Source organism: Pseudorca crassidens, chromosome 21 (assembly GCF_039906515.1).
Source record: "Pseudorca crassidens isolate mPseCra1 chromosome 21, mPseCra1.hap1, whole genome shotgun sequence".
In the NCBI taxonomy this organism is placed as follows: Eukaryota; Metazoa; Chordata; class Mammalia; order Artiodactyla; family Delphinidae; genus Pseudorca; species Pseudorca crassidens.
Window position 1 is genome coordinate 8,428,420 of NC_090316.1, and position 13,121 is coordinate 8,441,540.

The 13,121-nt window shown below is 45.7% G+C and overlaps 3 protein-coding genes across 9 annotated transcripts in view; 2 read left to right on the top strand and 1 right to left on the bottom strand.

Annotated features, from left to right (window-relative positions):
* FGFR1 (fibroblast growth factor receptor 1) overlaps window positions 1-1,704 on the top strand; it is a 64,011-nt gene extending 62,307 nt beyond the window's left edge. The window contains exon 18 of the mRNA XM_067721785.1: window positions 1,581-1,704. Within this exon, the coding sequence (XP_067577886.1) occupies window positions 1,581-1,679 (99 nt within the window). The 3' untranslated portion in view covers window positions 1,680-1,704. The remainder of the gene's footprint in view (window positions 1-1,580) is intronic.
* A 2,387-nt stretch (window positions 1,705-4,091) lies between these two features.
* Window positions 4,092-4,696, bottom strand: LETM2 (leucine zipper and EF-hand containing transmembrane protein 2). The gene has a single exon (XM_067721792.1). It carries the CDS (start codon window positions 4,583-4,585, stop codon window positions 4,184-4,186), a length of 402 nt encoding a protein of 133 aa, XP_067577893.1. The 5' UTR covers window positions 4,586-4,696; the 3' UTR covers window positions 4,092-4,183.
* Window positions 4,697-7,535: 2,839 nt separating this feature from the next.
* NSD3 (nuclear receptor binding SET domain protein 3) overlaps window positions 7,536-13,121 on the top strand; it is a 108,969-nt gene continuing 103,383 nt past the window's right edge. For 4 of the 7 annotated variants that reach the window (XM_067721714.1, XM_067721711.1, XM_067721715.1 and 1 more), the window contains exon 1: window positions 11,846-12,317. The gene's annotated coding sequence lies outside the window, so the exon portion shown is untranslated. Of the gene's footprint in view, window positions 7,705-11,149; window positions 11,288-11,845; window positions 12,318-13,121 lie in introns of those variants that run through there. The other 3 variants (XM_067721712.1, XM_067721713.1, XM_067721717.1) reach the window with 3 other exon arrangements.

Consider the following 13,121-nt stretch of genomic DNA (forward strand, 5'->3'; position numbering starts at 1 on the left):
AAAACCCATTTAACCATCCATTTCATTCATCTGTATCCATCCATCCATTTATTTATTGGGCATCCACTGTGTGCTAGGTGCTGGGATAAAATGAGCAAAAACAAATAAGAACTTCTAGTTCTTCCCTCATGGAACTTCCCTCATGGAACTTCTAGTCTAATGGGAGAGACAACCATTATTGACTAATGATAATCCAGTAATTCCACAAATTAATGTGAAAGCATACCAGATAAGTACCATGAAAGAGAAGCGCATGCTCCTGTGACCTGGTGTGAGTAGAAAGCTAGCACACTCACGCTTACTCTCGTGCTCCCCTTCTGTTCATGGAACAAAGCAAAGAAGACAGTATTGTCTGAAACTGTGGCCATGATGTGTATATATGTATGTCTGGGGAATGAGTAGTGCTGAGGAAAGAGGAATATTTAGATAAATCACTTCCTCATTCCCCCCATCTTCCTGCATTCACTAATGCCTTCCTTGGAATCCTATGGTATTAATTCTAGATCCTGTTTACTTTAAATGTAAGTAAACTAAACCACTGCCAGGCAGTTAAATATTGCAATTTGATTCTACCCCTTAAATCTGTCTCAAATCTATCTTCTTTTTTTTTTGCGGTGCGCGGGCCTCTCACTGCTGTGGCCTCTCCCGTTGCGGAGCACAGGCTCCGGATGTGCAGGCCCAGCGGCCATGGCTCACGGGCCCAGCCGCTCCGCGGCATGTGGGATCCTCCCAGACCGGGGCACGAACCCGTGTCCCCTGCATCGGCAGGCGGACTCTCAACCACTGCGCCACCAGGGAAGCCCTATCTTCTTCTTTTTTTAAGAAATTTTATTTTATTTACTGTTTTTATTATATTTTATTTATTTACTTTGGCTGCGCCTGGTCTTAGTTGCGGCACTCGGGATCTTCATTGCAGCATGCATGTGGGACCTAGTTCCCTGACCAGGGATAGAACTCAGGCCCCCTGCATTGGGAGCGCGGAGTCTTACCCACTAGACCACCAGGGAAGTCCCTCAAATCTATCTTCAAGTTTTCACTCCTCATGCAACTTTCATAATTCCGGCTTTTTCATCTCTCTCTTGTGCTGCTGCAAAAACATTCCGGCTGGTTTTCCTCACTTGGCTCTGCCCTCTTTAATCCTTCCTGCCAGCAACTTGTTTTTCTAAAATACAACTCTAATCATGGTTGATTAGATTATTTAGATTGATCTAAAATAGAGATTACTGTTTTTCTCACCCCCTGCTTACATACACCTTCCATTACTCACCACTGTCAAATTCTGAATTCCTTAGGGTGGTAGATGCTTTCCAACCTGACCCCAACACATCACGTTTGTCTCATTTTCTCCCACCCATCCCCTTGTACTCCCTGCTCCAACCACAAAGAATCAGTCAGTGGTCTCTGATTGGCATACTCTTTTACACTGTTAAGCCATCTTAAGTGCTATTCCTTCTATCCAGAGTGACTTTCAAACAGTGTGGTAAAATTCTACTACTCTTAAAGTCTCAGGTCCATGGTCACCTCTTCCGTGAAACATTTCCTGGTCTGCTTTCAAAGTTGCCCTCTCTGTCCTCTGCTAGTGTTGTGTCCACGCCTTCATCCATCTGTCTGGGAGAGTGGCACAGATGGAGAGGATGCAGGGGCTGCCTCGGTGGTCCAGCGCTTCACTTTCACAGTGACCATCAAAGAAGGACACCCTCTTCCCAGGGACTACTCACAAGCACTAAATGGTCTGTTTGGCTGAATAAATCATGCGTACTGTTCAACTAGTCACTGCAGTAACAGGTGATTTTTGTTTTCTTTATTTTTTCATGGTAAAAAGTTAAAATTGAGTGGAGAAGGGATAGTTTTTTTCAGCAAATGATGCTAGAAAAACTGGATATCCACAGGCCAAAAAAAAAAAAGAGCTTGACACTCATGTTACACCTGTCACCAAAATTAACTCAAAATGTAAAACTCAAAACTATAAAACTCCTAGAAGAAAACACAGGAGAAAATATAGGTGACCTTGGGTTTGGCAGTGAGTTTTTAGATACAACACCAAAAGCATGATCCAAGAAAGAAAAAAATTGATGAGTTGTACTTCATTAAAATTAAAAAGATTTGCTCTGAAAAAGACACAGTTAAGACTGGGAGAAAATATGTGCAAAACACATATCTGATAAAGAACTTGTACCCAAAATATACTAAAACCCTTAAAACTCAACAAAAAGAAAACACCCCGATTAAAAAGTGGGCAAAAGATTTGAACAGGCACCTCCCCAAAGAAGATACACAGATGGCAAATAAGCATGTGAAAAGATGCTCAATGTCATGTGTTATTAGAGAATTGCAAATTAACATAACAATGAGATACCACTACACACCAATTAGAATAGCTAATAGTAGTCAAAGCACCGACAGCACTAAATGCTTATGAAGCCACAGGAACTTTCATTGCTTGCTGGTGGGAATGCAAAACGGTACAGCTACTTTAGAAGACAGTTTGTCTATTTCTCTTGAAACTAAACATAGCCTTACCATACAATCCAACAATTTGCTCTCCTAGGTATTTACCCAGATGAACTGAGACCCTGTGTCCACACAAAAACCTGCACATGAGTATTTACAACAGCTTTATTGATAATTGCCAAAAACTGGAAGCAACTAAGATGTCTTTCAAATAGATGAATGGATAAATGGTGGTACATCCGTACGATGGAATATTATGCATTGATAGAAAGAAATGAGCCAGGAAAAGACATGGAGGAACCTTAAATGCATCTTCTAAGTGAAAGAAGGCAGTCTGAGAAAGTTACACACTGTATGATTCCAACTACATGACATTTTGGAAAAAGCAGAACTATAGAGTAGAAAGATCAGTGATTGCCCCGGGTTAGGGGAAGAGGGAAGAGGGACTAAAAGGTGGAGCACAGGAGATTTTTAGGGCAGGGAAACTATTCTGTGTGATACTGTGATAGCGGATACATGACATTATTTTTTTTTCAAAACCCATCGAACTATACAACACAAAGAGTGTACCCTAATGTAAAGTATGAGATTTAATTAATACTGATGTATAGATACTGGTCCTTCGATTGTACCAAGTGTACCACACGAATGCAAGATGCTAATAATGGGGGAAATAACAGGGGGAGGGAGATATGTGGGGACCCTCTGTACTTTCTGCTCAATTTTTCTGTAAACCTAAAAACTGCTCTAAAAAACAAAATCTATTAATTTTTTAAAAAGTTTAAAATCCTACATACCTTTTTGGATTCACTTTCAAAGATGATGGCAACATCTCTGGGAAGAGTTTCAGAAACTCTGGCAATAAGGATTCCATGAAGGGAACAATGATGAACACCATAAATGGAACCAGGCGGAATAAATCAGCACACGTTCTCAACAGCTAAAGAATCAAATGCATATGCAAATAGTCATTATTTTAGGACACGCCAAAAACAAAAACAAAAGCCTGCCTTGGTTCTTAAAGTGTTAAAAAAAAACCAAGACAGATTTTCTGCAGCTGTTTATAAAATGGAAAGGCCGGATTTTCCTCTGTACCATAGCTCTGAAGTAATATTTATGGGATATCTTCAATGAAATCTATGACAATCAAAACATGTTATTGGTGTCTCTGAGCTTTTATCTAAGTTAGGGGTCTGTATTTTAATAACATGGTATCTGTTAAAATTGCTTTTTCAAATGCGTATACTTAATATATTAACAGCAGTTTCTACTCCAGATGCACAGATCAAACTTGAAGCCTCTCAACCCCTTGGAGAAATTAGAAAACACAATTATAACCATTCCATGGACAAATATACACAAATTTTAGGAACGCTGCCTAAAGTTGTACAGCAAGTCAGTTGCAGACAAGTAAGAAATTCTGATTCTCACCATGAGTTACTATTCCTACTCTGGGATTTTTAAGATGAACTTGAAGTGGAACTTAAAAGTTGGTTCCAGGGCTTCCCTGGTGGCACAGTGGTTGGGGGTCCGCCTGCCAATGCAGGGGATGCGGGTTCGTGCCCCGGTCCGGGAAGATCCCACATGACGCAGAGCGACTGGGCCCGTGAGCCATGGCCGCTGACCCAGCGCATCCGGAGCCTGTGCTCCGCAACGGGAGAGGCCACAACAGTGAGAGCCCCGCGTACCGCAAAAAAAAAAAAAAAAAAAAGTTGGTTCCAAATAGTTCATTTTAACTTTCCATTTTCTTTCGCAAATATGACTCTTGCCCTACCCTTCGTCCCTCTCGTCTGGTCAGCACCTGTCCGTGCAACAGCCTCCAAACCATTCTGGCAGCAACTTTGGTGTCAATCCAAAGCAAATAGAATCCATTGTGATAATATTTAAGTTCATCCATAATTATCTGCCTATAAGATCGCTTTTCTTCCTTAATCTTCACTCCAGTTTCTTCTGTTGGCTGAGGGCTTGGCACCTGTGGCTTCTTTGTGATTTGCTCCAGCTGAGGTTTACCCGGGACCTCCTGCAGCCAGTAAGCAGATGTGTGCAGCTTTTGTATTACTCTAGTCCTTAAGTGAAGTACTTTATGGCCTGTCTGAGTAGAATAGGAGTACTTCTTGCTGCCATAGTTCTTCATATATGTTTTATTTAAATGGGAATCTGGTAAGTGAAGAAATGCAAATGATGGGGAGTGAGAAGAGCTGGTGGGATGGACACAATGGCTAGGGAATCTGGAATAAAGAACAACATCCTCTGAGTTGAGCACATACTATTACAAGACAAAAAATTAAAGAAATAGATATTTTATTCGGTAAAAATAGAACAATCGTTTTGAAGCCTGCATTTTAAAAGTAGATTATGTTAATGAATGAATGAAATATAACTGTTGAGCCCAGTTGAAGGATAGTATGCTTTATGGGTGAATGATATACTCTAAGAGAAATATTAATAAGTTAATTCCTAAGAATGATTGCCGTATTACAAGTTAGAAACTCTGTGACTATTGATTTAAAAAGCAAACATTCTTTTACCCTGGGTTATGTTTGAAAGTTTTGTCTCTATTATCATAAAACAGGTGGAACACTTGTGTCTTTAGCTAGTCTACTGATGATATATATATTGTTTGAATGAGACATTTCATGGTCCCTGTGGGGATAAACCAATCACACAATACTGCTTTGTCTATGCAGTGCCCAGGGACTCCTTCAAATGAGAGGGACTTACTACTGAAATGCCCTTCACCTAAGATTCCTAAAGAATGTTAGGAATAAGAGTTAGAATTGGGCTCCGCATACAGATGAACCGGTCTGCGGAGCAGAAATAGAGACACAGATGTAGAGAACAAATGTATGGACACCAAGGGGGGAAAGTGGCGGGGGGGTGGGTGGTGGTGGGATGAATTGGGCGATTGGGATTGACATATGTACACTAACATGTATAAAATAGATAACTAATAAGAACCTGCTGCATAAATAAATAAATTAAATTAAAAAAAAAAAAAGGAATTGGGCTCCCCAGCCAGGGATCTCTACAATCTAGTTTTGTGACAACTCACAATCTTCAGCTAAACTGACACATCAGATTGTTTGAAAGTAAAAATAAGACCCATCTAGGCAAAGACAACTTCTGGCAAAGAGACTTCTTTGGGCAAAGAGATAGCTTTTTCCATTCTTTCAGACTATTTTTGAAGCGTGCCAAGTATAGCACTTTTTGAATGGCCAAAGGGGAAAATATACAACATATCTGGCATGCAGTAAGTTCTCAGTGAATATTCTTTGGAACAAATAAGTGATAACAGACCTTACTGGGGCAGGTATATACCCTAGAATTGGCTTGTTTACCAGCCGTTTTACTCCTTTTTACATCTAAGGGCCTCATTACAGAGGTGTCACTCTAAAGCCATTACATCTTGTATCTTACCTGTTCCCACACTTCTACAAAATTACTCAGCCTGAGTTCTAAAGCATATAGAAAATCTGGGGTAAGTTTAAATACATTAAAATGTCAGCTTCCTAAAAACCAACACAATTAAAACCAACAAAGCTTTAATTTTGTACTAAACCTATCCTTTTACATGTATCTTTTCCAACTAGAAAAATAAAGTTTATATAAATATTGGGGGGTGGAATTCCAAGGCTTACCTTGCTCGGGCAATAGCTAAGACTGTTTTATAACTGTAGAAGGCCATATTTGTGTTTGTCTCAACAAGTCAACATAGGGACCTAGACAGAAGGAGTAAGTAAACAATTCAGTACTTTAAAGACACATCAGGGCTTCCCTGGTGGTGCAGTGGTTAAGAATCCGCCTGCCAGTGCAGGGGACACGGGTTCGAGCCCTGGTCCGGGAAGATCCCACATGCCGCGGAATAGCTAAGACCGTGCACCACAACTACTGAGCCCGCGTGCCACGACTACTGAAGCCCGCGCACCTAGAGCCCATGCTCCGCAACAAGAGAAACCACTGCAATGAGAAGCCCGCACACTGCAACAAAGAGTAGCCCCGGCTCGCAGCAACCATAGAAAGCCACCAGGCAGCAAGGAAGACCCAATGCAGCCAAAGGAAAAAGAAAAAAATCAATTATACAGATATCAGGATTGAAGTGTTTTTAACTATTGCAAGGGAAGAAAATTTGCATATTCTATTCAAGGTGTAAAATTTCCTTCAAGAGCATTTCCAACAATCACGAATAATATTTTCTTAGCCCTGGATTTGAGAATGGTTATTTGAGATCCCAACAAATAGAAATGGTCTCGAATGCGATGATGTTCATGATGGTGACATGGTCTTCAAAGACATTTTGATTTCTGGTCAACAGTACTGAGTAATTTACTTGAACGGTTGCCAAGTAGTTAAGAAATCAAGACAAGCTTATTTGTAGCCTAAAATTACAGGTAGACAGTAAATATCCTGGATTTGTTTTCAATTAGCTTTTTTCCATACTTGGACAAGCTGCTGCCAACATTTAAAGATTGAAAGTACTCATTCAGCAATGAAAATATGCATGGCACCTCCTAATAATTCAAGTGGAGGTAATTCAAGTGGGTTTCCTATGCTCGTGACCCTCCAAAGAGCCCAAACTGAGCTTTAAACCTTTAACCTTTACCAAAATTTTTCTGCATCCTACGGCGCTCTTCAGCCAACGGCAGCAAGAGCCTTATTATCTCGCAGTGTCAACTCTGCTTTCCTGAAGCTGGGAAAGGAGTAGCAATCCCTCCGGTACGGAAACCTCAACCACAGACCTGACATTTTGAGCAAGAATTCAAATAATACTTCGGAACATCTGCACCCAGACCAAGGGCGTGTGGTCCCCTGCTGGAGGAAGGCCAGACCCGATCGGGCAGTTAATCTGCTCTCGGGCCACGGGCACTCGTCGCCTGGACTGTGGGCAACCACTTCCCAGGAGTGCCCGGCCGTGACCGGGGCGGGGCGGGGCCGGGCGGCGAGCGGGGCGGAGCCAGGCGGCGAGCCCCGCCTGCGCTTATGCGCCGCCACGCCCGCTCGCCCGGGCCCCAGGCTCCCCCCGTTACCCTTGCCTTAGATTCTCGACGTCACGGTGGCAAAACGCGCTCTCGGCCTCCCCAGCCGGTGACTTTTGTGCGCGTTGTGTGTTGTTGGGCTGTGTTTGCTGTGCTGGGGTCCCGGGGCGGGGGGCGGGGTCTTGGGTTTTTTTTGGAGCGGGCGTGTTGCAGGCACGGGGACCAAGAGCCTTGGCGATCCAAGTGTATAGAAGGAAGGCGAGAAGAATCGGGACACAGGGTACGGAAAAGAAATGAGGAGGCCAAGCATGGAAAGAGGGGGGATGGAGGCTGAGCCCCAAAGTTGGGGTGCGGGCGGGGGGCTGAGGTCAGGGGCTGAGGAGAGCGCGGGGTGGGGCCTCGAAGCTGTCTGGAAATCTGGGCGCTGATGGGAGGAGCAGGATGCGGAGGGAAAGGCTCCGGAGGAAAACAGGCAGGCGCGGTCCACCAAGTAACAGCCTGAGGACTTGGCCCGCCCACCCCTACTTCCTACGGCAGGCTCCCCGGAACTGCTGCCTCAGTCCTCCAGCGCCTTCCCAATTCCCCTCCTCCCACAGCTCCCCCAGCTAGAAGGGCCAGAAACCAACTCTCTATGGCTCCACCTCTTTCCTCAGCCATTACGTCACTCTGAGTGACGACACCACCCACCAATGAGCTCTCAGATTCTGGGGCGCTAAGGCGTCCCTCGCGATGGCAGCCCAGGGGGCCGCAAGGTCTGGTTCTCACCGGCGAAATGACTTCTCTACTGGGTTTAGTTTAAGGAGTGTTTATGCTGGGGGGCTCAATACTGACGCTTTTCTGCCTGTTCACACTCTGTAGCCTGTGGATTCACCTCCCCCCCAAAAAAACACCCTTCCTTGAAGCTGGATTAAAGAAGCTCTTACCCTACCAGTCGCGTAATATGCCTGATAGTCGCCATGGTGACTATCTGGGAGTCACCAATTACATCACTCTGATATATTCCCCCACCTTCCAACTCCGCAACTGCGGGCGGGGAAAGCAGTGAGGGGAGGGAGTGGCAGAAAGGGCGGGAATGGTGAGGAAAACATCCCCTCTCCTATATCCAGGGCCAAAAACTGGAATGCTATGAAATCTTCATATGGAAATCTGAATTCCACTAAATAAAATTGCTTTATAAATGTTCTCTTAACAGATATTGGTTATGTTCAGTAGTTTGCGTTTCTCAAATAACATTTAAAATGTATATTATAGTAGCTGTGCAATGACATTGGCACTGCAGGTTTGGGGGCACTTCAGTTCCTAGGATGGGGAACTGAGCCATCTTGGGAAAGTGAAAGATCTAAAAATGTACTCTATCCCCAGTTATCTCTACCCATCCATTTTATCTGGCTCTAGAAGGAAAACAAAATTTTGGTGGCTCTACTTTAACATGACAGGAAGGAATTGCTTTCACACGGAGAATACTTCTCTTAACATGTGACTGACCACAGACCTTACTCATCTGGGCTGCACATTTGTAAGAATAAAAGATGGCGGTATATAAAATTTCATTTTTTTAAAAAATGTAGACTGCTTTTAATCCACAAAGCATTTTTTAGCTAATAACCAAATGGATCCACTGTTACATAGGCAAACCTTTTCAGTTTGGCCACTAGAGGGCCCTTTGTGCGTGTCTGATACCCAACTTTAGACCGAAAGGTTTCACTTCACGTTCTATGTTTACGAGAGTTAACAAAATCTACAAAGCTTTATAAAGTCTCTTTACCTTTCCTTCCCTGAAAATTCCCGATGGTAAATTTTGAACTCTAAAAGGCTAGGTAGGTATAATTTTCACATTAATTTCATAAATTAATCACTGCACTATCATGTACATGTACTTTTCTGCAAAAGATCATAAAAGATGCAAAAATATTCTTCTCAGTTCCCTGGGAGACATTTTATGCCGGGAAATATTCTTATTCATGCATTGTATTCATTTACAACCAGGCACAGTGAAAATCATTAAGTATTCATAAACCAGATGAACGATTCCAAGCCCAGTATTTGAAAGATGAGCTAGATTTTCTACCATGGCCATATGTCAGCAATCCCATTTTAAAAAGGGAAGGTTTAAGAATCTTTCTTATTGAAATCCATTGGTTCAAAACAATGTCTGCCTTCTTTTATCAGGCCGGGTGATTTTTTTGACTTTCAGGATAAGTGATTTATCATGTAATGCGTTTCTTAATATAATCTTCAGAAGACAAACAAAAATGTTTTTTTCTCCCTAATCTTGGTCCTGAGAATTGTGTTAGATTGCTTTCTTTTTAGAAAAAATTTTAAATTTTCTTTTCTTAAATTTATTTTTGGCTGCTTTGGGTCTTGTTTCTGTGCGCAGGCTTTCTCTAGTTGTGATGAGCAGGGGCTTCTCTTCGTTGTGATGTATGGGCTTCTCATTGCAGTGGCTTCTCTTGTTGCAGAGCATGGGCTCTAGGCGCGCAGGCTTGGTAGTTGTGGCACATGGGCTTAGTTGCTCCGCGGCATGTGGGATCTTCCCTGGCCAGGGCTCAAATCTGTGTCCCCTGCATTGGCAGGCGGATTCTTAACCACTACACCACCAGGGAAGTCCCAGGTTGCTTTCTTAATGAAATTTTTGCTCACTTTCTATGAAGAATAGAAAACATGCTCTGAACCTCGTTAGATGCTAAAAATGTAAATTATTATTTTAATGGCCATTTCCCTAAGTACGGCTCCAAATCAAATATTATTAACAATGTGTATGTTATGCAGGAAGAGACTATGCATTTACTTCACGTAAGTTTAATTTTAAACTCTTGTCAATACAGGAAGGTGGGAAAGAAGGATGAAGATAGAAAGGATCATAGGAAAGGGAAAAAAAAAGACCAATTTAACCTCTCTTTCCAGGAGATAGAATCAAACATTTGAAATAAGCTCAGGTGGTGTGGCCCCCTTTGGAGAAGACATTTAAAACAAAACTGTGCTTTTATTGATTCCTTTAACTTTTGGTACCACAAGCATATGAACCACACAAGCATAGATTTAGAAATAGTTAATGATTAACAGTAATGGGAATGCTTAATTCTGAATATCATCCTTAGCATTATTAACAGGGTTGTGTGTGTGTGTGTGTGTGTGTTTTAAACGAATGCAAAATTAGAAATCATGAAAATAATTGGTCTGTAGGAATCTTTTAATTTCCTGTTTAAGTGGTATTTAAAGATAAAGGTAGCAGGGATTGCCCGTAACGGTACCAAATAGATAACAGCACTGTAACGTCGATGGAGAGTCTAAGGTCTAGTGCTGATATGACTTTATTATTCTCAGAACGGAGTATTGGTTTCCTCATCTGTTCGCTGCCTGTGTTTCCTTTGTACTTTCATGTCTGTGCTACGACGTTCTAAGTCATTATCACCAGGCCCCAGGAAATATCACCAAATCGGCCCACTCCTGCAAGAGGAGTTTACTGTGTCACGTACCTGGTACCTTCTATTGTTTCACATAATTTCCTAGGATGGGGAGGGATATAGGGTTACAGAGAATCTTGACTCCCGCTTCATCCTCTCATTCTTGCGTACGTGAGCTCTGTCTGGGACAAACGCCCTCATCCGTCAAAGCGCAGGTCTAGCCGCGAGCAGCAGAGGGCCCGGCACGTGACGGGCGGGGAGCCCGCCGGTCCCTCTGGGTTGGGGTGCGGAAGGCTCTGCCTTCCTTCCCCCTGTTACCCACAAGCCCTCGGGCCCGCGGGGCGAGAAGGAAGCAGGCGTGTGGGGCCCGGGGCCTGCCAGGGAGGCGTCCGAGGAGCCTGCCATCCGAGACTGTCCCCCAAGGCTCCGGTCGGAAATCGCTGCCACACGCTGAGCCCGGTGGGACAGGGAGCTCCTCTGTGACAACTGTCGGGCGGGAGACAACCAGGGTGGCACAGAAATCGCTGTCCCCTTTCCCGCTCATCTTAACCGGGCGCCCGTTTGTAGGGGATTTCTAAGGTCTAGGGAGGGCATCGCAGTGTCACCCCAAGCAGTCCCACCAGGTGATTGACATGTGCTGTTAGAAGCATCAAAGAACACGCACATGCACACTTTCGCCTCCCAGGCCCAACCTCTATCCTGCCTTCTAGTTTTGTTTTGTTTTTCACTTTCCTCCGCGTCGTGCCTTTCTGTCTCTCCGCCTTTATCGCCTGCGGTCTCACTTCCAGTCGAGACCCCGCCGGGCCGCTGGCGTTTCAGGCTCTCCCCCAGCCCCTCCTTTCCGCCCGCCGACTGGCTTCTTCCTCCTTTAGCCCACTGCGCCCCGAGCCCCGGACTGCATTTCCCGGCAGGCGCCGCGGCCAGCGGCCAATGAGCGGCTGAGGATTTGGCGGCGGCGGCGCCCCGAGAGTCGGGGTGGGGGGGGCTTTGTGCGCGGCGGCGGCGGCGGCGGCGGCGGTGGCGGTGCCTGTGGCGGCGGGAGCGGGCGGCGGCGGCGACCAAGACGGAGGTGGAGGCGGAGGGGGACTGTCCACTGGTCGCCGCGGAGAGGCGTGCGAGGCCGAGTCGAGCCCCGACGACGACCCTGCTGCCCCAGCCCGGCCGCCAGCCACGGGCTGGTCTCTGGCAGCTGCAGCTGCGCGGCGACCCCCATCCCTCCGGCTCCGCTGCCCACCCCACCGCCCGCAGTCTTCCTCCTCTTGCTGCGCGCCCGGCCCGGCCTGGCCGTGGCCCTCCTCGGTGCCGGCCGCCATGGCAGAGGCGTCCGGCGCGGGGGAAATCTAGCCCGGGGATTTCATGCGGCCTAGCTTGGTTCCGCCTCCTCCCGCGGCCCCGGCGGCTGCCTGCACCCCAGCCCTACTCCGGGCCTCCGTGTGTCTCCTGTGATCGTACTGACACGGCCGGGGGGTTAGAATGGAACAAAGTGAAGGTAAAGTGAATGCGTGTGTATGTGTGTGTTTGTGTGCGCGCGCTCTGGAAGGAAGCGCTGAGGTGGGGACGGCGAGGAGGGGGCGACCTAGGGATGGGACCCGGGTAGGGAGAGAGACCTTAGCAGGGATGGGAGGACTAGCGGGTGGCCTGAAAGGGTTCGAGGGAAGTCTAGAAGGATGAAGCAAGGCGGGGGATGTGGAGGGGATTGGGAGGTGGGGCAGGAGAGGTAGGATTGGGATAAGGGATGGAGTGGCGCTAAGCTGGGAATTGGGAGTAGAGGTGGGATGGGGGCGGGGATAAAGATGGAACGGGGGAGGGGCAGGGGGAGAGGAGAAGAGTTAGGTTTGGAGATTAGAGACCTGGGCGGACAGAGAAGTAGGCAGGTTTGGGGGTGGAGTATGGGAACTAGGAGAGTCTGGGGGAAGGAGAAAGAATTAGGTGGAGAGATGGGGCCTCAAGGGAGACACGAGGGGAATGGAAGTGGAGGAAAAGGTGGATTAGGAAAAAGGGATGAGAAATGCTTGAGACAGGATGCAATAGGAAGATAGGAAATAGACTCAGGAACTGGGAGACCCAGGATCGGGCTCGGGAAGGAAATTTACTGAATGTTGAGAAGGATGAGAACTATGGACCAAGCGTCACAGAGTGGGAGGAAAAGAAGGGGAAGGGGGTTGTTAAAGTGTTAGGAAGGGAAAGCCTTTTGTTCCTATATTTGTGTGTATTCTGTGCCTTTTCTTTCAAGGCTAGATAATGGAGAAGCTAGTGGTTATGGTGTTGTGAAATGGGGAGGTGTGGGTTTTAC